Consider the following 24,308-nt stretch of genomic DNA (forward strand, 5'->3'; position numbering starts at 1 on the left):
TAGGGTTAAAAGCTCTACTAGCTAGAACAGACGGGTCTGTTCGGTGTTGCCAGATGACATCATCATGTCATCCCCAATTCATCCTGCTATCTACAGAAAACACTGTTTATGGTAAGCAAACTTGCTTTCTCTGAATTCTGCTGTTTCTCTTCTCGTTTAGTACATGATTCATGGTTTTGTAGTACATAATCAGCATGGGACTGGAACAGTATTATATTACTTTGGTCCAGTATAGCTCATGATGATGGGAAACCTCCCATTATGTAAGAAACAAAACTGGTTACATTGAGTGAGCAGTTGGAAAAATGTGTTGAATACAATCTTTGAAATATTCTCATATTTAAAAAGTAGTAGTAAATATGTCAGGCTCAGTACTGTATGGTTTATGCTCAAGAAGATGTTTTCCTTCAGCCCAGTCCTGCCTTTCTCACTGTGTTTGCCATCCCTGATCATAGCCGGCAGAAGGGAATGGAAGCAGGCAAGTTAAGGTCTGTGATGCAGTCCTGTACACATTAAGGACAAAAATCCATGTTAACTGAAGAAATCTTTAGCTTATGTGAACTGCCAGATTAACAATTGGCAAACTATGAAGACCCCTGAGTTTGTCTCTTATTTCTGTCTGTGAATTCCGCACACTTCAGTGTGACAGCGAGTTCTAGTGCACAGTAATGTCCAAGGAACAGGTGCCAGAATTTTGCCCTTGACCTGATGACTGTCTTTTGTGTATGTGCAATGTGTACTTGTGTCCTATATCTCCAGTTCTCTTTTTTTCTGTCTTTACTCAGCTGATTTTTACTCCTGCTGCTACTGTAGCTGCTGTCCAGTCTGACATTCCTGTTGTATCATCATCATCATCTTCATCATCTTCCTGTCAGTCTGCAGCTACTCAGGTGAGAGCCGGTCCAGGAATTGCTGGATCTGTAATGCAGAGCTAATGTTTGTCTTGAGAACGTCCCATGTTTACTTTATGGCATCTGGTTACCTGCAACACTGCCAATGATAGAGGCAAGATTTTATGTTGCTGCAAGTCTGAGGAATCCTGTTTTGCAGTTTTAACTTAATTTCTTAAGAGCTAAACAAATAGGTAGTGTTCAAAACTGCAGTGAAACCCTCCAGGACTAGACATGCTCTCGCTGTAACCTGGTATGTAGTTTTCCTGCGATTGTTGTGCTTTATTTGATTAATAAATGGCACTTCTCTGTTATTCATTTGAATAGCATATATTTTTTCTTTTATATTGTGTTCTGCAACCAGATTGCTATCAGAGATAGCAGAAGACTGTTCTTTTTTTCTCACTCTACATGCTAAGTCGAGTCTGAACACTAGGAGGTCGGTATTCAAAAGCCATTTAGATGGATAATTGAAAAGTTATCCGTCTAAATGGCTACCTGGCGATATTCATCGTCATATGCAGCTAAATTCTAGTCGCATAACAAGTTACACAGCTAGAATTTAGCCGCATGAGTCGGGAGCGTTCCAAGGTTGGGCGGAAGGCGTTTCAAGATGGAGCAGAGTTAGCCGCATAAGTTATTCGTTATTAGCCACTTAACCAATCAGCTAACTCTGGTCGGGCCATAGGGTTGTCCTAAACTTAGCCGGTTAGATATAACCAGCTAACTTAAAGATAGGTATATTCAGCAGAGCGACCACACTGCCGAAAATTCCCTGCTAGTTAGCCAGCTTATCTGGCTAAGTAGCCGAGCCACACAGCGGCGGAAAATGGACCCCTGGGTTCCCAAAAATCTGCAAACTGTCACAAGATTGTTTTACGAGAATTCCTCTGGCAATATTTTCCCTAGGGTTCCATTGTATGGTTATTGAGTGATGTATGCAAATCATTTTACTCTTTTGCACTATAGATTTATTCTCCTTTACCTCTCTATTGTTCATAAGCATTAATCATAGCTAGCATAGTGAGATTTACTCCTTGATCTAATCAGCCTAACCAGTTTTCCTGTTCACTTGATTTATGTGTTCCCAGAACCGACGCACTATGATAAATTGATTGTATTCTCAAATATACGGTATTTAATTTGGTTTGTAGAGGGAAAGCATTTACCAAGATGTCTTTTAGAAAAGATTTATTTTAGGGAATTCTGCTTTGTTTATGGCTGGAAATAAATCCCTCATACATCCTAACAAGTGCGCTTAAACAGATACTTCATATTTTATCCTCAGTAGGAATGAGTTGAGGCCAGCTGTAGCTGTAATTGATGCAAGATCAAGCCTTTGAACTTTAAGCTTAGAGTTTCATTTTTTAGCAAAACTGATAAGTTGTTATAATAACTGCATAGCACCTGACTGTCCATGAATGTGATGCACAGGACTGCCAAACGCATTTTTTTTAAACTAGCACCTTCAACATGAAATGCCCTTGCAGTATATTTTATTAAGGAATCCTTGGTCATCCGACTGCATTGACCTTCTCAAAATTGTTTGTGCATCCTATTTTTATCTGAGGATCTGTTGACCTGAATTAGTCTGTCAAGCAGTAAATTGGTTACTGTGAGCAACCCTGTTTGAGAACAAAGCTAGAAATGTAAGCTGCAAGTTCTTCATGGAAATGGAACTATCTCCTGCAATATCTGGAAACTTTTGCAACTTTTTCTTTAGATGTCATATGTATAGACCTGGAAAGAAAGTAAAATTACTTAGAGGGAATATACAGAGCAAGATGGAGCAAAGTGTGTGAAGGGCAAAGACCAGGAGGCTGTCTTATTAAGATTTCCTGACATATTACCCAGTAGCATAATGGCAGAAAAATCAGTCTGCTACATAAGTGAGCCCAGGATCTCCGAACAGCTGTTAAAGCAGGCCTGCCACACATGTGGCCTGCAAAGCTTTGTCATGTGACTCACTCAGCTTTTGGCGAATACTGTTTTATATGGCACATATCCCCCATGTCTTAGTACAGTCCTCTCCCCTTCCTTCAGATGGCAGGAGGAGAGCAGTGCTCTATGCGGCTTTACACTGAGGTTTGAATGCATGGGACCTGCTAGCATTGCATTTGAAGCTGGCCAGCAGAGGAGGAGGAAGCAGCACGAAGAAAGCACTGCTCGCCGGAGAGAGGGGAAGAAATAGCTTAAAGTAAGGTTTTGGTGGAAGGGACGAAGGGCTGGGGGGGTGAGAGAGAGAAGAGGATCATGAGGATGGAAGGACAGGAAGGCGGAAGCTTACAGTAAGCTTTTTTTCCATATAGACAGAGAAAAGCTGTTTTAATATATTTTAGATAATTGTTTTTACCCGATGTTTAGATGTAGTCTAAACATTGTCACCGACTTAGTCGGGCCATACTTTTTTTTTCTTTCCTTCTGCACCTCTGATGATGCAGCCCAAGTCTTACAGTCAGATGGAAGAATTGGCCCTAAACTGAATTTGAAAGGCCTGTGCTTAGTGTAGAATTCTACCAAGGTAATGTTTGTATATTAAAGATAATTATCATCGTTACTGGTACTTGTGGCCTCAGGAGACATCTCAACAATTATGTTTCAAACTGTTCTATGCATTCTTCAAACATTTGACATTTGGTTTATGAACATAGATTATCCTACATTGATATAAAAGCAATACAAAATTTCAGAGGTAAGATTTTTGTATTTTACTTTATTAGGTTTGTAATGACTTGTGAGTTTCAAACACCTAATTATGGCTTAATAAAAATACTGCAGGCACTTACATAAATTAATAGGAAGAGACGATGTCGACAGAAAAGGCACACGTGGGGCACTCGGTCAGCACCTTTGAGTCTGCTATGCTGAGTTCTTACTTCATCCGTGATCTTCTCCTTCCCTCCACCATTGAGGTCCCTTTGGTTCTGCATGCATGCTTGAATTCTACCCCAGTTTTGGCTCCATCAAGTCCAGGCATTCATCACCTTTTCAGTGAAAAAGTATTTTCTCACTTTCCTTTTATGCTTCCATCCCTTTGGCTTCATGAAGTGACTCCTTTTCCTTGAAATTTTCATTCTATGGCAAATACCACCTTCTGCTACTGTATTGAGGCCTTTTCCTGTCGATAAGCATGCTGAATTAGCCATGCTGTCTGGGACATCCACTAGAGGGCAGCCTCGATGGAGCTTCACAAAGATCACAGAGCTTTGCTCTGCGCGGCTGTTCTGTCTTTCCCCATAGCACCATCTTTCTCTCAGTCTATTTTTTTTCCGCATTGCGAGCTGCACATGGGGCTTCACAGAGAATTTCTCTGTTTTGTTTCTTGGGTTTTTTCGTCTGCGTTTTTTTTTCTCTTAAAGAAAAAAGAAGAAAAGAACAACACTTTTCAGTGTTACCATGCCTCCGCGCACACCGGATTCAAATTTTGCCAGTGTGTCAAAATTATCTCGGGAACAGATGGGTACAATTATTGTTACCTATGCCTGGGCCTGGATCAAGACCAGGCTAACTGCCGACACTGCGGCCGCATATCCCCCCAGAGGCAGAGGGCCATGAAGATTGCCACACTGCGGGAGGAAGGCTCGGACCGACGCTTTGGTTGGCTTATCCGGGGCCTCGCTCGGATAAGCCAACCAAAGCCAAAAGAGCTTCTTCCTTACAGTCCCTGGGGGCATCAGGCACAGCGGGCCGTGCATCGGAGGCGCCAAATAGACACCTACGCTGTGGCAAAGTAGCAGGCATCAGGAGATGCGCCGCACAGATGCATGTCGTCAGAAGCCTTGAAGTGGACACATGCTTGAAACGAGGAATCCAGATCAGCGCTGTTGGTACAGTCACTGGCGTATGCGTTGGCAGCTAGGCTCGCTAATGACTGACTCAGGGATGCGTCGGGTGCAACAACACATCAGCACCATTCTTCCTGCCCAACGCACAAAGTCCCAATGCAGTCAACGCAGGAGAAAAGATGGACTCATTCAGCGGTGCCCGAGGCACTGCATCTGAAGCACCCAACGCACCAGCCTGCAGAGCCTCACCAGCACAAGAGGCGACCAACGGAGGAACGAGGCTTCCCACCAAGAGAACGTCTTGATTTGGAGATTTCTGACGTTGAGCTCCTCTTGGAGCACCTATCTTCTAGCTCATTGGAGCGGGTATTCTCAGACCTTTTCTACATCTCCAAATGTAAGAAGGCTTCTCTGCAATTACAAGGTCCCCTGCGGAAATGGCACATCTTCCCGAAGGGAGGAGCACACGGGACACCGTGTCCGGGGGCCACCTTCGGACATTCCCCAGGCGGCAGTCTTCACCAAGGGCAGGGGGTGACAGATGAGGTCGGATAAGGCTACATTAGCATTGCAGGCCATGTCTCAGATCTCCCAGATCCTTTCGCAGTTCTTTGATACCTGGGAGAATGCAGATGAGGGTCCATCTAGTCCTTCCCAGGACCACCTACCGCGACCAAATAAATTGCCATCACAATCTCCTGGGGAAGGCTCCACAGCAGGTATCCCCTTACATCGCCTCAACCGGACTCTGCACCAGAGGATTCCCCACTTCCTCTCTGGGGTCCTCTCGGACCCACCTGAGTGGCAGCCGGAACCCTACTCTCCCCTGGAAGACCTTTCTTATTCAAAATTCATGGAGAAGGTCGGGACTCGACTGGGAATTGAGACACAGAAGATCCTGGACCCTCGTGCAAAGGTTTTGGGCATTCTCAAAATAATTGAAGTTCTAGCAGAGCCCCACTGCCTTGCCGTCCCATGATGTCCTGGACGCCATAATGGCAAAGACTTGGATTCCCCGTTCTTGGCTCAACCCACCTCTAAGAATACTGACTGAAGTTCAGGATGCAAGAGTCGCCTTATTACAACACGGTGCAGCTTCCCCATGCCTCAGTGGTTGTAGAGTCCGCAATGAAGTGGTCCAAGAAGACTCGCCTTCACTCCAGCATCCCACCGGGCAGGGATTGTAAATATCTGGATGACTTTGAGAAGAGGACATACCAGGCAGGCATGCTGAATACAAAGATACAGCGGTCATATATGTGGTTCCTCGCACACCTCCACATGCGATGTCTGTGATGGGGCCTAAACCAGCAATGGATTCAATTCATCCATCCACTCTCCCAGATAGTGCGCTGCACCCTCTCCATGCAGAATGAGCTAAGCTGCTGGCTAGCCCCAGCCACCCTAGGGATGGGGGTACCATTCTGCCCTCTGATCCATGAAATCATTTTCACCATGGACGCCTCCACCAGGGGTTGGGGAGCACACCTCGGGCCTCTGCAAACGCAAGACCTCTGGTCACCTTGGGAACAATCTCATCAGATCATTTTTCTGGAACTGCAGGCCGTAAAAAACACCCTCCACACTTTTCATCACCTCATTTGTGGCAAGGTAGTCATGATCCACACGGACAACCAAGTGGCTATGGTCTACATCGACAAAGAAGGAGGATCTAGTTCCTTGAACCTATGCTGAGAAGCAGTGGCAATCCTGGAATGGGTGAAGAAGCAATCGGTCGCCCTGCAGGCCACGTACCTTCCTGGTGTAGCCATCACCAGGGCAGACAGAATGAGCAGAATTTTTCATCCCCAAAAATGGGCTGTACACCATGAGGTATCGAACGATCTGTTTCTAGAGTGGGGGATGCCCTGCATAGATCACTTCGTGATATTGTTCAACTGAAAGGTGGACAACTTTTGCTCCATCTACCCAAGCAGAGAGAGATTCGCTCTGGACAAGTTTCTCATTCCATGGAAAAGGGGGTCTGTTTTACAATTATCCCCCAATTCCTCTACTGTCACGGACGGTTCGGAAGTGCATGGAGGATATCGCGGACCTTATTCTCATCGCCCCAGCGTGTCCCCGGTAGCCCTGGTATGCATACCCATTGCGATTCTTCATGGTACCTTCCCTCCTCCTTCCAGCCAGGGAGGACCTTCTGACCCAGGATGATGGAAACCCTTCTTCACCCCATGCATACCTCCCTACACCTCACTGACTGGAGGTTGAAAGGGCAGTATTGAGCCACTGGCAAATTCCAAGGGAAATACAAGGTGTCCTTGTGTCATCTAAAAAGCGTCTACCAGGAAAAACTATCAGGGCAAAGGGACTAGGTAACTGGCCTGGTGCAGAAGGCAGGAGATCTTTTCTTGCTCACTACAGTTGCTATTGGAATATCTACACTCGCTTTTTCAATCTGGACTAGCGATGATGTCCCTGCAGGTCCATCTAAGTGCAGTTGTGGCTTATCACTCTCACAATGGCCTACCAGTCTCGCACCATCCCTCGGTCTCACATTTCATGAGAGGACTCCTCAGATTGCGTCCATTTCATGAGAGGACTCCTCAGGTTGCGTCCACCGGTGGCTAAGCCTCCAGTGCCATGCAACCTCAATCTAGTCTTGGAACAGCTTATGCTACCCGCGTTTGAACCTGTACAAAGTTGCCACACGAAGTACCTTACATGGAAAGTGCTTTTCCTGGTGGTGGTAACCTCAGCCAGGTGGGTTAGTGAGCTACAGGCTTTAGTTCACTATTCCCCCTACCTGTAGTTTCATCATGACAAAGTGATGCTAAGGACGCATCCCACTTTCCTGCCTAAGGTGGCCTCTGCTTTCCACCTTAACCAGACTATAACCCTGCCGACGTTTTCCTTGAGGCCGCATGCCAACAAGAGGGAGAGATTGCTCCACATGCTGGACTGTAAACATGCATTGAACACAGTCAGATAAGAAAGTTTACCAATTTATTCGTACCTTTCAACTTGAATGCTCTGGGCCATCCCATAGCCAAACAGACTATATCCAACTGGATATCGCAGTGCATAGTTTCTGCTACTCCCTGCGGTCAGAGACCCTCACGGGCAGTACAAAGGCCCATCAAGTGATGTTCTGCTACTGGACATTTGCAGAGCTGCCACATGGTCTTCTTTGCTTACCTTCACATCGCATTACTGCCTAGAATCAACAGGCTTCTTTGGATGCAGCCCTGGGCAAAGCAGTAGTCCATTCCTTTTCCAAACTTTAAGGGTGTCCACACTATGGAACTTGTGCTTACCGTAAACGGTGTTTTCCGTAGATAGCAGGATGAATTAACCATGCCGACCTACCTGCCTCCCTGGCCAGCCTTGGAAAAACACATTTTATGGTATCGGCTTTATTATGGACTGAGAGAAAGATGGTGCCGCGTGGGAAAGACAGAACAGCTGCACATCCACACAAAGCAAAACTCTGATATTTGTGAAGCTTCGTCGAGGCCGCCCTCTAGTGGATGTCCCAGACAGCATGGCTAATTCATCCTGCTATCTACAGAAAACACCGTTTACGGTAAGCAAACTTGCTTTTCTAGCATGTCTTAATTTGTAAGGGGGTGATTTTGTCACATTTAGTGATGTAAAGTCTGTGGGCACTTTATATCCACAGACCTGACATCAGTTTTCAAAGAGAGAGTAGGTGTTTCCTCCCACCAAAAGTACTTGTACACATGTACATCTGCTAATGTGTACACAGTTTTCTTTTGTGGAAAATTATGCACATACTTCTGAAAATGCCTAACTATGACATATTCTGAGCCCTGTTCACAAGAATGCCGCTTCAGTCTGTAGTCTGTGTGTACTTTTATCCGCCTATTGGGTGGGTAGTTCTTTTAAAAGCTCATTTTGGTGGGTAAAGCACTGTTTTACCCATGGAAGAGACTTTGAAAGTTACCCTCTTAATTTATTTGGTAGAAATATACACTTTCTAAACACCAATGCTTACGCATAGGTTGTACTATTTTTAAGCCACAATGTATTTCTCAACAGGAACAGAAGCTGGATAAGTTGTGCCTAAGGATGGCTTAAGAGTTTTTTTTCCAGAAAATATTCACAAAAGAGGTTTCCTTTTCTATAAATATACAGATCAAAAATAATCTAAATACATTTTTACAAAAATCTTGTTCTCCTAGAGATAGGTTCCTTCTGTACATTGCTTTGATCCTGCAGGATAAGATAGAAATTAAAATAAACCACACACTTGTTATCATTTACCCTGTAAAAAAAAAATCAATTTTTGATAGCAAAAGTGTGCTGCCCAGCATCATATGCAAAGTCTAGCATGGTTGTAATCCTGTTTAGGCATAAAAAAATCATCAATGTTAATTAAATTTTGAGAGGGTGAGTCACTTTTGTACAAATTTTCTTTAGATTTTTTTTAGTCTGTATATTTAAAAAAAGGAAATTTGGGGAGGAGGACATTTTCTGTAAAAATTTCTTAACAAAATTTCTTAAGAAAAGTAAAAAGTCATGGGAGGCGATGTCCTTTTGTGGATTGCAAACTGGTTAAAAGACAGGAAACAGAGAGTAGGATTAAATGGTCCGTTTTCACAGAGGAAAAGGGTAAACAGTGGTGTGCCTCAGGGATCTGTTCTTGGACTGGTGCTTTTTAATATATTTATAAATGATCTGGATAGGGGCATGACAAGTGAGGTGATCAAATTTGCAGATGACACAAAATTATGCAGAGTAGTTAAATCACAAGAGGATTGTGATAAACTGCAGGAGGACCTTGCGAGACTGGAAGATTGGGTGTCCAAATGGCAAATGAAATTTAATGTGGACAAGTGCAAGGTGTTGTGTATAAAAAGAAAAATAACCCATGCTGTAGTTGCACGATGCTAGGTTCCATATTAGGAGTTACCACCCAGGAAAAAGATCTAGGCGTCATGGCACCGTGTGCTGTGGTGGTCAAAAAAGCAAACAAAATGTTAGGAATTATCAGGAAGGGAATGGCGAATAAAACGAAGGATGTCATAATACCTCTGTATCTCTCCATGGTGAAAACCACTCTTTGAATACTGTGTGCAATTCTGGTCGCTGCATCTCAAAAAAGATATAGTTGCACTGGAGAAAGTACAGAGAAGGGGGACCAAAATAAGGGGCTTGGAACAGCTCCCCTATGAGGAAAGGCTAAAGAGGTTAGGGCTGTTCAGCTTGGAGAAGAGGGGGGAATATGTTAGAGGTCTACAAAATTATGAAGGGACTTTAACAGGTAAATGTAAATTGGTTATTTACTCTCTCAACCAATAAAAGGATTAGGGGGCACTCCATGAAGTTAGCAAGTAGCTCATTTAAAACAAATCAGAGAGAATTATTTTTTACTCAAGGCATAATTAAGCTCTGAAATTCATTGCCAGAGGATGTGGTTATAGCAGTTAGTGTAACTGGGTTTAAAAAAGGTTTGGATAAGTTCCTAAAGCAGAAGTCCATAAACAGCTATTAATCAAAAAGGAATAGTAGCTTGAGATTTATTTAATGTTTGGGTGCTTGCCAGGTACTTGTGACTTGGAGTGACCACCTTTGGAAACAAGATGCTCGGCTTAATGGACCCTTAGTCTGACCCAGTATGACTTGTCTTATGTTCTTATTAATTTCTTATGTGAGCATAGTTGGGCACCACAACTTACCTAACTTCTCTTTTTGACTGTTATTTTTGATAGGTGTTGTGGATTGGCCTTCAGGATATTTTTGTTTATTTGAGCAATATATTTCTGTACAGTGAACTGACTAGATGTGATGCTGAAGTGGCGGTCAAGGAAAAGTGAATATTCTCTGTGGATCCACAAGCCTCCAAGTTGGCATTGCTTGCAGCTAGCCAGCACTTGGCTGAGTAGAGCACTGCAATCTTAAAATGGACTAACTGGAAACATGTAAGTTAGATTTACGAATAAAAACTTGCTTTTTTTTTTTTTGCCCTAGGTTCAAAACTTAACCCTGAGAGGGCAGCAAAATGGCCCACCAAAAACCATTGGTCAAAGCCAACCATTGGCTATAAATCACAAGACAACTGCCTCCATTTCCAAAGTCAGCCAGCCAGACCTGTCTCCAGAGAGTAACAAGAAAGGGGAGAGCCCTGGCCCAGAGTCTCGCAGTACAGCTGTCACTCGCCCATCAAGTGTACACCCACTGATAGCACCAAGTAGGTGGAAAGCATCGCTTTTACAAGTAACTTTTAATAAAAGTATTGTGCAGTTAACACACATCCTTGATTTCCATCGTTCCTCTCCAATAGTAAAGTTGAGCTACACTACGTAAAAATCAAAGCCATTTCTCATAAATAAGCTCGATGCAACAGCAGGTGGTGCCATTGGACTTGTGGTTTATAATCTAGAAAATTGAAATCGTGCCTGCCGTGTAACATAGTGGTTAGAGCAGAGCACTGCAAACCCCAGCCACCTGCTTTCGTTTCTTTGTGTACCACTCACCATTTTATCCCAGATAATCATTACTTTTAAACCTCCATACACAATCAGCAAATGGTAAACTTCTTAATCTGCATATCTTTAAGTCTCTGGTCCGATCACAATTGTTTAATTCATTTAATAAAGGAGTTCCCACTTCACCGAAGAGTATACACAGTGTTCCAAAAGGCATGTGCTGTTAACTTTTGGCAGAGGCGTTTCCCCGGACGTGTTTTGGGGAAGGGTATGGGGGGGGTTGGAAAAAGAATGTATGTATATTGCTTTTTCAAATCTACATGTGTCATTATCTACGAAAAATCTACTCACATAAAAAAAAAAAAAAGTAAAAAATCTGCATGGCAAATTATAAAGTACACTTGCCTTTTCCCGTTTGAAATTTGACACAGAGTTCATGTAAAAATTACCCACGGACTTTGCAGCAAAGCAGCTTTTTTTTCATGTCTGTCCACGTTCATTATTATCTGCCCCCTCATATATTTTGAAACACAGAGAAACCAGTACAGACGTAAAATGCCGAACGTTGTCTGTAATCACCGCTTGTTTACCATTAAAGGTTTGACAGTTGCATTCCACCTCACAACATTGCCCTGTTATTCATACAACTCAAATTATAATCAGTCCAAAATGTTTTGTTCTGTCATCCCTTTCACTTCAGAGGGTCCTAAATAATGAGATCGTCAAATGCACCTTGTAGGCATGCCTTATGTGAGAAGGTCGAGCAGTGTTTTCATCACTGTTTAAGAAAGGATTTTAAAAGGCAGGAGGTCAAGGAACACAAGCATTTTAATATTTTGAAGAATCTGCGCTGTGTCGCTGTTTTAACTTTCATTATAACTTACGTCAGTAAAAAGCTGAAATGCGTGGGGGGCTTAAAGCAGCTTTTCAAATTACTTAACCAGAAACTAGGCAAGCTGAAGCGCATGCTGTGTCTCCTTTCCAAAAGCAAAAAACTTACCAACTTCTGTGTGATTTGGAGTTTCGCCAGGTATAATGCTGCTGCCATTTGGGGCTTAGAAAACTAGGCCACACATCTTTGGAGAAAGTAACTAGATTTTGGTTGGAGGTATGAAATGCTGCCTTAATGTGCACTTCAGCTTGGGGGTCCTAATGAAACGAGTGCTGTTTTCATCCCAGATATTCATGTACTTGGCTGCAGCCTTTGTGCTCTTTGCTGCCATTGACCTGGAAATTGATTGCTGTTGATAGGCTAGGCTTTCCTGGTCATCGGTGTGTCTGGCTGGTCAGCATGAGAATAACCTTCCTCCTGCAAGAGTGGGCAATATTTGTAATATGTCCAAAGTTATATATCTAAGACGGTCATATCGGTGGTGGTCATGTGATTTGGCGTGAGCTCTAGAATGTCATATTTGCTATGACAACTTTGTTTTCTTGGTGATGGATCAACTTTTAGAATGGAATAATTGCTGTGCTTTTCCTTTGTAGCTTCATATGCACCAATGCAACCTCATTCTATGATAAAACATCAGCAAATTCCTCTCCCTCCAACGCCTCCAAAGATGTCTCATCAGTACATATTACAGCAGCAGCAGATTCAGAATCGGCAGCAACAGATGCAGCCAATTGCACTTCACAATTCTGCAGCAGAACCAGTTGTGTCGCAGCACTGCTGTGCCCATGGTGGACTGCCAGTTTCCAGCAGTGTCCAGTCACAGCATTGCTCACCTGTTCATACTCATGCACCTCCATTAACAGCATCTCCAACTCAGCCTCAGTCTACTCAGCAGTCTGTAGTGGTGTCTCCACCCACTCATTCACCCAGCCAATCTCCTACCATAATCATACATCCCCAGACACTCCTGCAGCCACAATCGCATGCTCTGATGTCGCCCGTTCTGCATTCAGGACCGAATCCACAGCAGTCAACTTGTAATCAGGTACAACCGACTCAAGAGCTGAACCCTCCATCCCATCTTCCCCTTCCACCATCTCCAGTGGCACACGTTGGACAAATGCAGCAGCCAAATGTTGTGTCTTCAGGGCAGCACTCTCTTCCTTCTCCTGTATTAGGCCCTCCACAGTTGTCAACATCTTCCCCAGCCCAAATGCAAGCACTGCCCCTGCAATCAGTGCAAACAGTAGGAGTGCAGCCCGAAATGTTATCGCCAGGACATATGATGATGCAAAATGCGCTCATATCGGAGGAAGAGCTTCCAGCCGCAGAAGCTTTGGTGCAGTTACCGTTTCAAACTCTTCCACCACCACAGACCATCGCTGTAAACCTTCAAGTACAGCCGTCTGCACCTGTAGAAACACCAGCGGTAAGCTCTGGGAGTATTTCCTGATTCTGTTAATATTTCTAAAAATAGATGCATGATGATAGCCCCGTGAGTTGTCTTTTTCTGGAATACAATTGCACACATTGAAATTGTTCCAAGCAAAAGTACACAAGAGAGCCAGACATGGAAACCTCACAACAAATACAGAAAAGTTCAAACAGCAGTGACCCAATGTGTAAATAAGACTCCGAATGTTTATTTCCAAAACCCCGACCAGGTGCAGATTGCTCGTGAGCATTGTACCTCATTTTCAAAGGGACTGTACATGTCTATTTTCCCTTTGAAATGTGTCCACAGCCGCGAATACAAAATACTCATGGACACTCGACCTGCCTTTTTTGCAGGTGAAATTTCAATGAAAAATAACGTACACAGACTCAAAAATCCAATCTGCACATGCTCTTTTCCTTCCCCTCCTCGCAGTCCAGCTAAATGTCCACACACTGTGGAGGACAGTGCATCCTTTCAGTCAGATTGAGGGTGGGCAATCTTCAGACAGCCAACTTACTTGCACAGACTGCTCTTTACCCTGGTAAGTAAATCTGAACATTGCCCTCTCCATCTTTAAAGTGCAAAATACTCCTGTGTCTGTTTTATTGTGCAAGTGATATCGCAAATGAACATCTACAATTTGAAATCTAAATAAAGTTCATCTCAAAACAGCAATTGACTTTCTATTTTTGGCAGGTAGATAACGTTAAAAAAAAGAAAACTATTCGAAGAACTTCTTAAAAAAAAAAAAAAATGTCATGTTCAGAATAGAAAGTAAATACTTCCCAAACCTGGTAGAAGTCAGCTGTAGCAAAAAATCTCGCCTCCAAAAAACAAACAAACCCCATCATCATCCAGATATCATATACCCTGGGAAATTTCAAAGAAAGCTACATTTTGCTCCTGTATAATTGCATTTTTGGATTTCGGTGCCCATGTTGCTGTTTAGAAGTAATGCTGCATTTTGCTTCTGTATAATTGAATTTTTGGATTTCGGTGCTCATGTTCCTGTTTAGAAGTAATGCTGCATTTTGCTCCTGTAGAATTGAATTTTTGGATTTTGGTGCCCATGTTCCTGTTTAGAAGTAATGCTGCATTTTGTTCCTGTATAATTGAATTTTTGGATTTCGGTGCTCATGTTATCGTTTAGAAGTAATGCTGCATTTTGCTCCTGTATAACTGAATGTTTGGATTTCGGTGCTCATGTTCCTGTTTAGAAGTAATGCTGCATTTTGCTCCTGTATAACTGAATGTTTGGATTTCGGTGCCCATGTTGCTGTTTAGAAGTAATGCTGCATTTTGCTTCTGTATAATTGAATTTTTGGATTTCGGTGCCCATGTTCCTGTTTAGAAGTAATGCTGCATTTTGCTCCTGTATAACTGAATTTTTGGATTTCGGTGCCCATGTTCCTGTTTAGAAGTAATGCTGCATTTTGCTCCTGTATAATTGAATTTTTGGATTTCGGTGCCCATGTTCCTGTTTAGAAGTAATGCTGCATTTTGCTCCTGTATAATTGAATTTTTGGATTTCGGTGCCCATGTTCCTGTTTAGAAGTAATGCTGCATTTTGCTCCTGTATAATTGAATTTTTGGATTTCGGTGCCCATGTTCCTGTTTAGAAGTAATGCTGCATTTTGCTCCTGTATAATTGAATTTTTGGATTTCGGTGCCCATGTCCCTGTTTAGAAGTAATGCTGCATTTTGCCCCTGTATAATTGAATTTTTGGATTTCGGTGCCCATGTCCCTGTTTAGAAGTAATGCTGCATTTTGCTCCTGTATAATTGAGTTTTTGGATTTCGGTGCCCATGTTCCTGTTTAGAAGTCTGTTTTGGACCGGCCTGGTAGCTCTGTGGCAGTTCAATGTTGATGGGATGCTGGGGGAGATTCAGCACCCATGATTACAGGGTGCCCGAAAGAGCGCTGCTGCTTGGCTGCCGGCCGAGGACTGTCACTGTGATTGCTGGGCTGAGTGAGTTGAGAGAGGGTATAAAATTAGGGAAAAATCACTGGGAATTTGTGAATGAAGGCTGAAACCAGATCCTAGTCCTGGTTCTGAACTGGAAGTCCTAAAGAGCAGGAGGGACCTGCTGAGCCAAAAAAAGAAATCACCCTGATGTAGGTAATTGTACTTGTTTTGGAGCTGATACTGCAAGGGCTTTCCATCTACAGCTGATGTCTGCCAGGATTGTGAAGTATCTACTATCCATTTTAAACATGACGTGGTTCCTTTTTTATACTGTATCTGTTTACAAAACATGTCAGTTGCTGTTGTGAGATGAATTGTATTTAGATTAACTATTTTAAAGGTTCATGTGTAATGCTGCTTTCACACAGATTTTAAAAAGCATTTACTTGAGTAAATGGGCTTTTTTAAAAATTGCTCTGATGATCTGTTATATTTACATGTGTGACTCCTTGAAAATTACCTCCCTAAAATATTCTATAAAAGGTGAATTTTAAAACCATCGCGCAGGTTCGTATGTGCGTACATGGCTCGCGCCCAGGCATGTGGCCGTCTTGTAACGTGCATATATGCACGTATGTTATAAAATAACCCGACTACTTGTACATGTGCGCTGAATTTTAAGTGGGCGCATGCCTTTTCCTGCCAATCCTGTTTCCACTGTGTAAGTGGGGGGAATTTAAAAGGGACACGCTGGAAATGAACTGGTAAAACTGGCATTTGCCAGTTTTACCAGTTCGTTTCCAGTTCTCCCAGTTAACCGATATGTCCTCCAGCCCCCTCTGCTTTGATAGCCTGTACAACTCCCAGTTACCCCAAACCCTTTAAACCCCTCTGAAATGACTCTCTTGGTTTTTTTTGGACTTACTCGCCATCCATAGCAGATCACGTGAGTATTTATGCTTAAATTTCTGGTGCCTGTCCCAAAACACCCATGTGCCGCCCATCCCTTCCGAGATGGGTGCACAGTGGCATTTGCACGCATATCCGGGCAGCTTTTAAAATCCGCTTGGCACACACCAGCTCAACATATTCATGCATCTCCTAATTTTGGCACGCATGGAGCTTTTAAAATTCACCTTTAAGAGCATTTTGCACGTAAAGGTGCATTGTATTCACACAAAGGTAGGGCAATATGATTATGCAGATCTTGAAAAACCCTATGAGAAGACCATTGATTCTATATAAGAACGCTTTATAGTACAAATATTTACTATTAATATTTGCAGTTTTCTAATTTATACTCTGGGAAGTCAGTATTTTTTCTGGGTAACTTTTGAGGTTCATAGACAAAATTTGAGATTTGAATATTCCCCCTTCTGCTTGACTAAATTATGAGAGATAGAAAGAGGCACTGATGGGGATGTTCTTGGGGCATGGTTATATTTTAGCTGGTGAGTGCTAATATTTATTGCTGGTTTGGAAAAGAGCTGTCCTAAAATTACCCAGGTAACTGTAACTGAGTATATTCCACTGAATATCCAGGAACGTTGTCCAGATAAGTTTTCCACTCATCTGCCCATTGAATATCAACCTCTGGATTTACTGCTGTTTGACCTTTTTAGCATTGTAACTGGTTAGTGCTGCCTTACAGATTTTTTTTAAATCTCCTCTTAAATGCTTGTTTTTGGATTCCTTTAGTGTTCCAGTGGAGTAGCATTTTTTTTTTTCAACAATGCTTCAAAATCTATTTTGATATTAAAAACCAGTTCAACTTTGGCAGTCTCATATATCTAAGAGTGTTTTAAGAAGAATATTTTCGCACTCCTGAACTGATAACAGGATTCTAGATGTGGCATTCCCTAAAGTTTTTAGCACTGTCCAGATAAAACAATGGTTATCAGGCTGCGCATGACTTCTTAAAGACAATATTTTCCTGGAGGCTAGATCAGAGGTAAGCAACGTTTTTGGGTGAAGTTCCAAAAACCCTGCAATTTGTGCTTGTAAAATGTTGGGGAACTGGACCAGCACAATTGGGGATATGGGGATCGGTTAGGGCTAGAGCTTTTGCAGGCCTCATAGTGATGCTTCTCACCACCTGTTTATCTGTCTCAGCTCTCACTGGCTCTCTCACAGCCTCTCGCTGTTTCACTGCTTGTGTCTTTCTCTTAGGTTGGGTGGGGGGGGGGGGGGGTGTGCATTTTCTCTTTCAGGCTGATGGTCTCCTAGTTGTCTCAGTTGTTCTCAGGCAGGTAGGGGTCTTCTAGCAGCCTCTCCCTTTCTCTGTTTATCCACCTTCTTCCTGCCCTCTGTTGGACTAAAGGCTGTTTTCTAAGGAGGCTCTGGAAATGCATCTCCTGCCCGGCTTAGTCCTAGAGCATACCTGCTACCGTATCGTATTCCAGCTGCTTGAAGAGGCAGTGGACTTACAAAGGGCAACCTACGCTGCTGATGCAGAGCCGAATGAGGACCAGCCTGGTGCCTCCTCAAGGATAGGTGCTGACTGACTCTGAGCAGCTAGGACACAAGGGGTGGAACCATGTATTTTCACCCTCTGCCACCCTGCTTAGGTCTGGATCTGTGGAGATCACTTTATAGAAGGAAAAATGTTATGCTAATGCTCTCGGGGCCCCATCAGCCAGCTGATTTTCAGGATATCCACAACAAGCATGCATATGAGATACCTTTGCATAAAATGGAGGCTGTGCATGCAAATATATATCTTATGCACGTTCGTTGTGGATAGCCCGAGGATCAGGTTGAGCATTATTGCTTTATGGTAGTTGATATGTCTGAAAATGGTAATCCTGAAATAGCTGCTGCCTTTTTCTTCAAAAGGTAGGATACCTTTTGCAATGCAGTATTTATTCTAAGGGTAGCTATGTGTGAATATCTTCTGCAGGTTTACCAAGTGGAGAACATGTGTGAGGAACAGATGCCAGAGGTGGCAGAAGACTGTAATCATATAATGAGGACCCCAACACCACCTACTTTATCTCCCCCACCTCTTTTTACAGAGAATGGGGAGGAGCTTCCTGTCGAGGATACCTCATCAGGTGAGAGCAGGGGGCAGATAGTAGCAACGGCAGCAGATTTAGTTTTGTGTGAGACTTATGGCATTGTTTGGATGGAAAATCAGACTGGTTTTTTTTTTTTGGTTTCCAAAACCAGAAATGAGTTTTGTTCTTTAGAACACTTATTTTTATTACAAACCTGTAACTTATTAAGGAAATCAAAATGACTTATCAATTTGGCCTGCTACATCATCCTGGTTCACCGTTATTTGGTTCAGATCATCCGAATTATCACCCTTGAAAACCGTCTCCAGAACCGATATCTCCCCACCATCCTCGTTAGTAAATATGCAAGCAGAGAATTAATTTAGTCTTTCCATAAAGGCCTTATCTTCCCTAAGAACCCCTTTAACCTCTCGATCATCTAACAGTCCAACTGACTTTCTCGCAGTTTTCCTGTTTCAAATATATGTAGAAAAGTTTTTGTTATGAGTTTTTGCCTCTACAGCCAATTTCATTTCAAATTCTCTCTTAGTCTGTCTTATCAATGTTTTACATTTAACTTGACAATGCTTATGCTTTTTCCTATTTTTTTCAGGTGGATCCTTCCAATTTTTGAAGGATTATTTTTACTAAAATAGCCTTTCACCTCGCCTTTTAACCAATGGTTTGGCCTTCCTTCCACCTATCTTAATGCGTGGAATACATCTGAACTGTGTTTCTAAGATTGTATTTTTAAACAATGTCCACACCTGTTTCATACTCTTAACCTTTGCAGCTGCATCTTTCTGTTTCTTTCTATTTTCCTCATTTTATCAAAGTTTCCCTTTTGAAAGTTTCATGTTAGAGCTGTAGATTTACATATTGTCCCCCTTCCAGTCATTAGTTCAAATCTGATCATGTTATGATCACTATTGCTAAAGCCTGCGCTTCACTGAGAATTAGATCTAAAATTGCTCCCTCTCTCATTGGTTCCTGAACCAGTTGATCCATAAAACTGTCAGTTATTCCATGCAGGAACTTTATCTCTCTAGCATGCCCTAATGTTTCACTTACCCAGGCAATATTGGGGTAATTGAAATCTCCCATTATTACTGCACTACCAGTTTGGTTAGTTCCCTGATCTCTCTTAGCATTTCATTTTCTGTCTCACCATTTTGGCCAGTTGGATGATAGTATTCTCCTATCACTATACTCTTACCCAACACACACAGGTTTTCTACCCATATAGATTCTACTGAAGATTTAGTCCCTTGTATGATCATTATCCTATTGGACTCTATACCCTCCCGGACATAAAGCGCCACATCTCCATCAAGTTGATCCTCCCTGTCATTGCATATAATTTGTACCCTGATATAGCACTGTCCCATTGGTTATCCTCCTTCCACCAAGTCTCTGTGATGCCAGTTATGTCAATCTCATCATTCGCTGCTATACACTCTAACTCCCCCATCTGACTTCTTAGACTTCTGGCATTGGCATACCGACATTTCAAAGTGCGTTTTTGTTTGTATTAACAACCTGCTTTTCAGTTGCTAGGGGTAATTTGGAATCCTTTAGCTCAGGTGATTCTTTACTTATAGGCACATGGACTACTTTTGTTTTTATTAGAATCTCTCTATTGGGATGCCCTAACTCTCCTGTTTCATTAGTATCCTTCAAAGATACCTTCCTCCGAACCATGCACTGCTGAGTGACTGTCTGCTTTCCCCCTTGTTCTAGTTTAAAAGCTGCTCTATCTCCTTTTTATCGCTGTTATAACTAAACTCTTTGAAAAGTATTTAGTTACAAAGAAAAATAGAAAAAAAATTCCATTTTATGTTATTTTGTTAATTGAGAAAGCCAGATTAAGGTAAATGCCTGATTTAATCTGAATACCAGAGACACAGGGAGAAAGTTACTTGCCAAGAGCAGCAGAGGTGGTGTTAGATGGGAATCTTGAACTCAGGTTCCAAGACTTCTCGACTCCTGTATTGTAATTTATCGTAATGGCTAAGTTTATGCTACTTCAACTGTTTAATCCTTTTTTTTTGTTTCTTAGAGCATGTGGGAATCCCGATAGTGGCCTCGTCGGTCAGTGCCTCCGTAATTAAGTCCCCATCTGACCCTTTACATGCCTCCATTCCACCACCTCCGCTGTTGCTTCCGGCCGCCACAACAAGGAGTAACAGCACTTTAATGCCTAACAGCATCCCAAGCATAGAAGCCAAGCTCCCACAGGCTGTTGTGAAGCCGCAAATCCTCACCCACGTTATAGAAGGGTTTGTGATACAGGAGGGCCTGGAGCCATTTCCAGTAAGTAGAACATTAACTTAGGATCTATTAAATGCATGATAACAAATGTTCTGACTGTTAATCGTTCACTTCTGGTTCAAAGACTAAATCAGCAGTTCCTTCGCTGCAAAACATAGGGATGGTTACTTTCAAGGGGCACGTGCCGACGTCATTCCCAGTTTTACCAGTTCATCCCCAGTTTGCCCAGTTAAGAGAGAGGTCCTCTAACCCCCCCCTGGTTTGATAGCTTTCACTCCCCCCAGTTGGCCCTAACTCTTAAAACATCACAGATCTGCCTAGTTTTCTTTAAATTTTAATAGCAGACGTAAAGTTGACGCAGCAGGGGGCCTCAGCACACGCCGGGTCGTGTCAGTATTTTTGCATGCATATTTGGCTCACGCCCCGAAATGTCCACGCCCTGCCCATACCACACCCCTTTTTGAAAACTTCTGAGATGTGCGCACTGCGGCATTTACATGCGTATATGGGTGCTTTTTAAAAATACGATCAGTGTGCATAAGCCCGAGTTCTTTGCACATCCCCTAATTAATGCACATGCTGGGCTTTTAAAATTCACCTCTAATTTAGTAGAGTAGCAGATAAGAAATGACCCAGGAGCAGGGTAATAAATCCCAAAAGATAAAAACTAGTCACCGGGGGGTAGTACCCTTACCCATCTAATAACCATAGGAGTCATCATGGCTTAAGATAAATCTATTAAACTTTTCCCTGTTGCTCAGTATCCAGAAAAAAAAATACCCCAATTGAGAGAGCTAAAAAAAAATATGCATTTTCAAGAAAACACCAAGAGCTACAACCTCTTGGCACATAGACAATTATTTTTTCCTTCTTTCCTGGGTTTCATGTCATAGATCTGGAAAAATCCAGATCAAGTCCACATACGAAGTTTGACGATTCTGAAAGTACAGTCTCATAATATTATCCCAATTCTGTGGAAATACAAACCGAACCAACAGTGGCTCTATTACACATGCGATGTTTAACCGGTTATTGTCTGTTAGTAATAATTAAGCCTCTGAAGATTCATTCATTTCACAACTCAGTTAACAAAGGAACATAATATTCATTTATTCATTCATTTGTATAGCCTCTTGGTACTGTAGTACGGTACACTCCATTAAAAGCCTTGTTGGCAAAAAAAAAAAAAAAATTTCAAGTAACAGTTTAGACAAACATCTTGAAATGAACCTAGGAAAAGATCTCTGTCAGCAAATATTGGTTACAATTTAGCCACAAACATTGCATGGCACGTCAAGTCCTCTTGGGGGCAGCAGTGAGTCTTCCTCTCTCAAGCCATGAAAGATGCAGCATTGTCAACTTTATAATTTCCAGAAAGTACGTATGCATAGCACTTATAGAAAATTGGTTGAATCCGCACAGGTTTGTGAACAGTAGTGCCAGTCGTCCAAGCTTCAATCTTGGATGCAGTCCTATTTCCGCATCTTTCATGAACATTCACAATTCAGTCGCCTTTCAAGAAATCAAAATATGAAAATCCTATTGTAGAATTGCTTGCCTACAGCGTACGATTTTTAGGAACACAAATGAATTTCTTATGGAAATGTCCCCTTTGATATCTTTTTTTTTTTATTATTTTTTTTTTATTCAGCTCTTGTACAACAAACCTGAAAATCACAATCATAAAATAATGTGGAGTTTGACAAAGGCAAGAGAACAACAGCAAACATATTGTGTTTTGCGAGTGGACTTATATTTCTTATTGTTTTGAAGGATTTGTTTGCTTGGTCCTTTTTAGAGGGTAATTTTCAAAAGCATGTGTAGAGGTAAAACAGCGTTTCACCTGCAGAAAGAGACTTTTTAAAAATTGGCTGCCCAGCATGCAGGTAAATTGATGCACGCATGTCTTGTTTGTGCACACATTTGCCTGGACTGAGTGGAGGCGTGTTGTGGGAGAGGATTTGGGCTCGTGTGCGTACATTTTGAAAATTCAAACGCGGGCACAAAAATTTTCCATGCAGTAAATAGGAGGCAGAAGTGTGTGTTGGTGGATTTGGTGGGCTAACTTTCACAGCAAACTTATGGCACACGAGTCCACTTTGCAAACGGGTGTTAACTTGTGCGCGTGTTTGCCGGCTAACTTAATGTTACAAAATGATCCCCCCTTATTTGTAATAGGTAAGCCGCTCTTCTCTTCTCATTGAACAACCTGTAAAGAGGAGGCCCCATCCAGAAGATCAGGTGACGGGTATCAGCTGTGTCCCATCAGAGCTGCAGAGCACTGCCAAGCATCCAGAAAACTCCACCGACACAGATATGGAGGACATCGCTGCTGAGGGTTAGTAACTCTCCTGTGGTACTTTCTTCGTCCTTGCCCTTTTTTCTGCTCTGCCCCCATTTTGCCCTGCAGCCCGCAGCAGACGTAAGCCTTTCCCAGTGTACCCCTCCTCTTTCTGGTCTGAGCAGGCCAGCTCTTCTCTGTGGCAAGCTTCTTCCTGCCAGCTCTTCTCTATAGTGCTGTCAGCTCTTCTTTGTGGCATGCTGCCCCCCTGCCGACTTTACTCTGTAGTGCACCTCCTCCTGCTGGCTCTTCTCTGTGACGCGCTGCTTCTTTCCAGCTCATGCAGGTCAGCTCATAAAAAAAAAATGTTTTGAAAAGCAGTATTTGGTTTACCTCTTGTGGCCTGTCGTCTTGAAAGGCACGGAGATCATTCAAAATGTTAATTGGTCATGCTTCTGCGACTTGCAGCTGGGTTATATCCTTCTGTGGACAGGAGTAACCAGCCAGACTGGATGGGCCATAAGGTCTTTTTCTGCTGTAATCTTTGCAAATAAGTGTCTCTGGCACTCTCAATCCCACAAACAAGTACCATGTACCTGTTGAAAGCTCTAAATAATTTTCTAAAAGCAGAAGTTTCTTTGTACTGGTAAGTTTATTTATGATTGTACTTTGTCTCAGGCAGTTTTAATTGAAAATCAAATAAAGGGCCTGATTTAGTAAGCATTTCCCCCATAGAACCAGAATGGGACAAAAGCCTTCGTAAATCAGACCCAAAGTTTGATTTGATATGAAGTGTCCTTGTCTACAAATTGCCTCCATCTTAGAATGCCTTTGGTGATATTCCTTGAGGTCATTGGCTCTATCATAGTCTCCAGTCATTGCATTTGTGAGAAGTGCTGTACATCTCTTTAGATGTGCAGTAATTACCTATAACTTGCCTTCTTGCTTTAGTGTATAAACTTGTTTCTCTTTGGAGCAGCAGTGCCTTCTCTTCTGCTGCTTTATACTGTTTCTCCCTTGTACATTTCTATTTTTTTTTAATTTACTGTTTATTAATAATAATAGCATGTACGGAATACCACAACAGAACATAGCCAAAATCAACAAGACACTGCGTCGAACCACAGAGTACAAATCAACAACATTGTGTCCTGTATTGCAATGAGTCAAATACCCCTGAATCCACCACCTTACCTCCCCTGAGCAAACCCACCACACCCATCCCCCAGGATTAGAACTCAAAGAAAGATATACACCCTCCAAAAAGACCTTAAACCAATATATCCCCTAATCTAAATCCCTGTGAAACCGTCAAGAGATAAAGGAACTCCAGGTTTTCTCAAACCTCGGAATATCATCATGGAGATGAGCGATTAGTTTATACAATGTAAAGAGCCTTGACTCCAAGTGAGATTTCTGTGGTACGTCTACTTTC

At 42.5% G+C, this 24,308-nt stretch overlaps 1 protein-coding gene across 10 annotated transcripts in view; it reads left to right on the forward strand.

Moving 5' to 3' along the window:
* Positions 1-24,308, forward strand: part of PHC3 (polyhomeotic homolog 3) — a 133,935-nt gene that overhangs the window by 67,657 nt on the left and 41,970 nt on the right. For 8 of the 10 annotated variants that reach the window (XM_029615141.1, XM_029615144.1, XM_029615140.1 and 5 more), the window contains 6 exons: positions 786-890; positions 10,628-10,847; positions 12,574-13,409; positions 18,225-18,378; positions 20,381-20,634; positions 22,771-22,930. In XM_029615141.1, coding sequence (XP_029471001.1) covers positions 786-890; positions 10,628-10,847; positions 12,574-13,409; positions 18,225-18,378; positions 20,381-20,634; positions 22,771-22,930 — 1,729 coding nt within the window. The remainder of the gene's footprint in view (positions 1-785; positions 891-10,627; positions 10,848-12,573; positions 13,410-18,224; positions 18,379-20,380; positions 20,635-22,770; positions 22,931-24,308) is intronic. The other 2 variants (XM_029615142.1, XM_029615145.1) reach the window with 1 other exon arrangement.

Source organism: Rhinatrema bivittatum, chromosome 9 (genome assembly GCF_901001135.1).
Source record: "Rhinatrema bivittatum chromosome 9, aRhiBiv1.1, whole genome shotgun sequence".
Classification (NCBI taxonomy): domain Eukaryota; kingdom Metazoa; phylum Chordata; class Amphibia; order Gymnophiona; family Rhinatrematidae; genus Rhinatrema; species Rhinatrema bivittatum.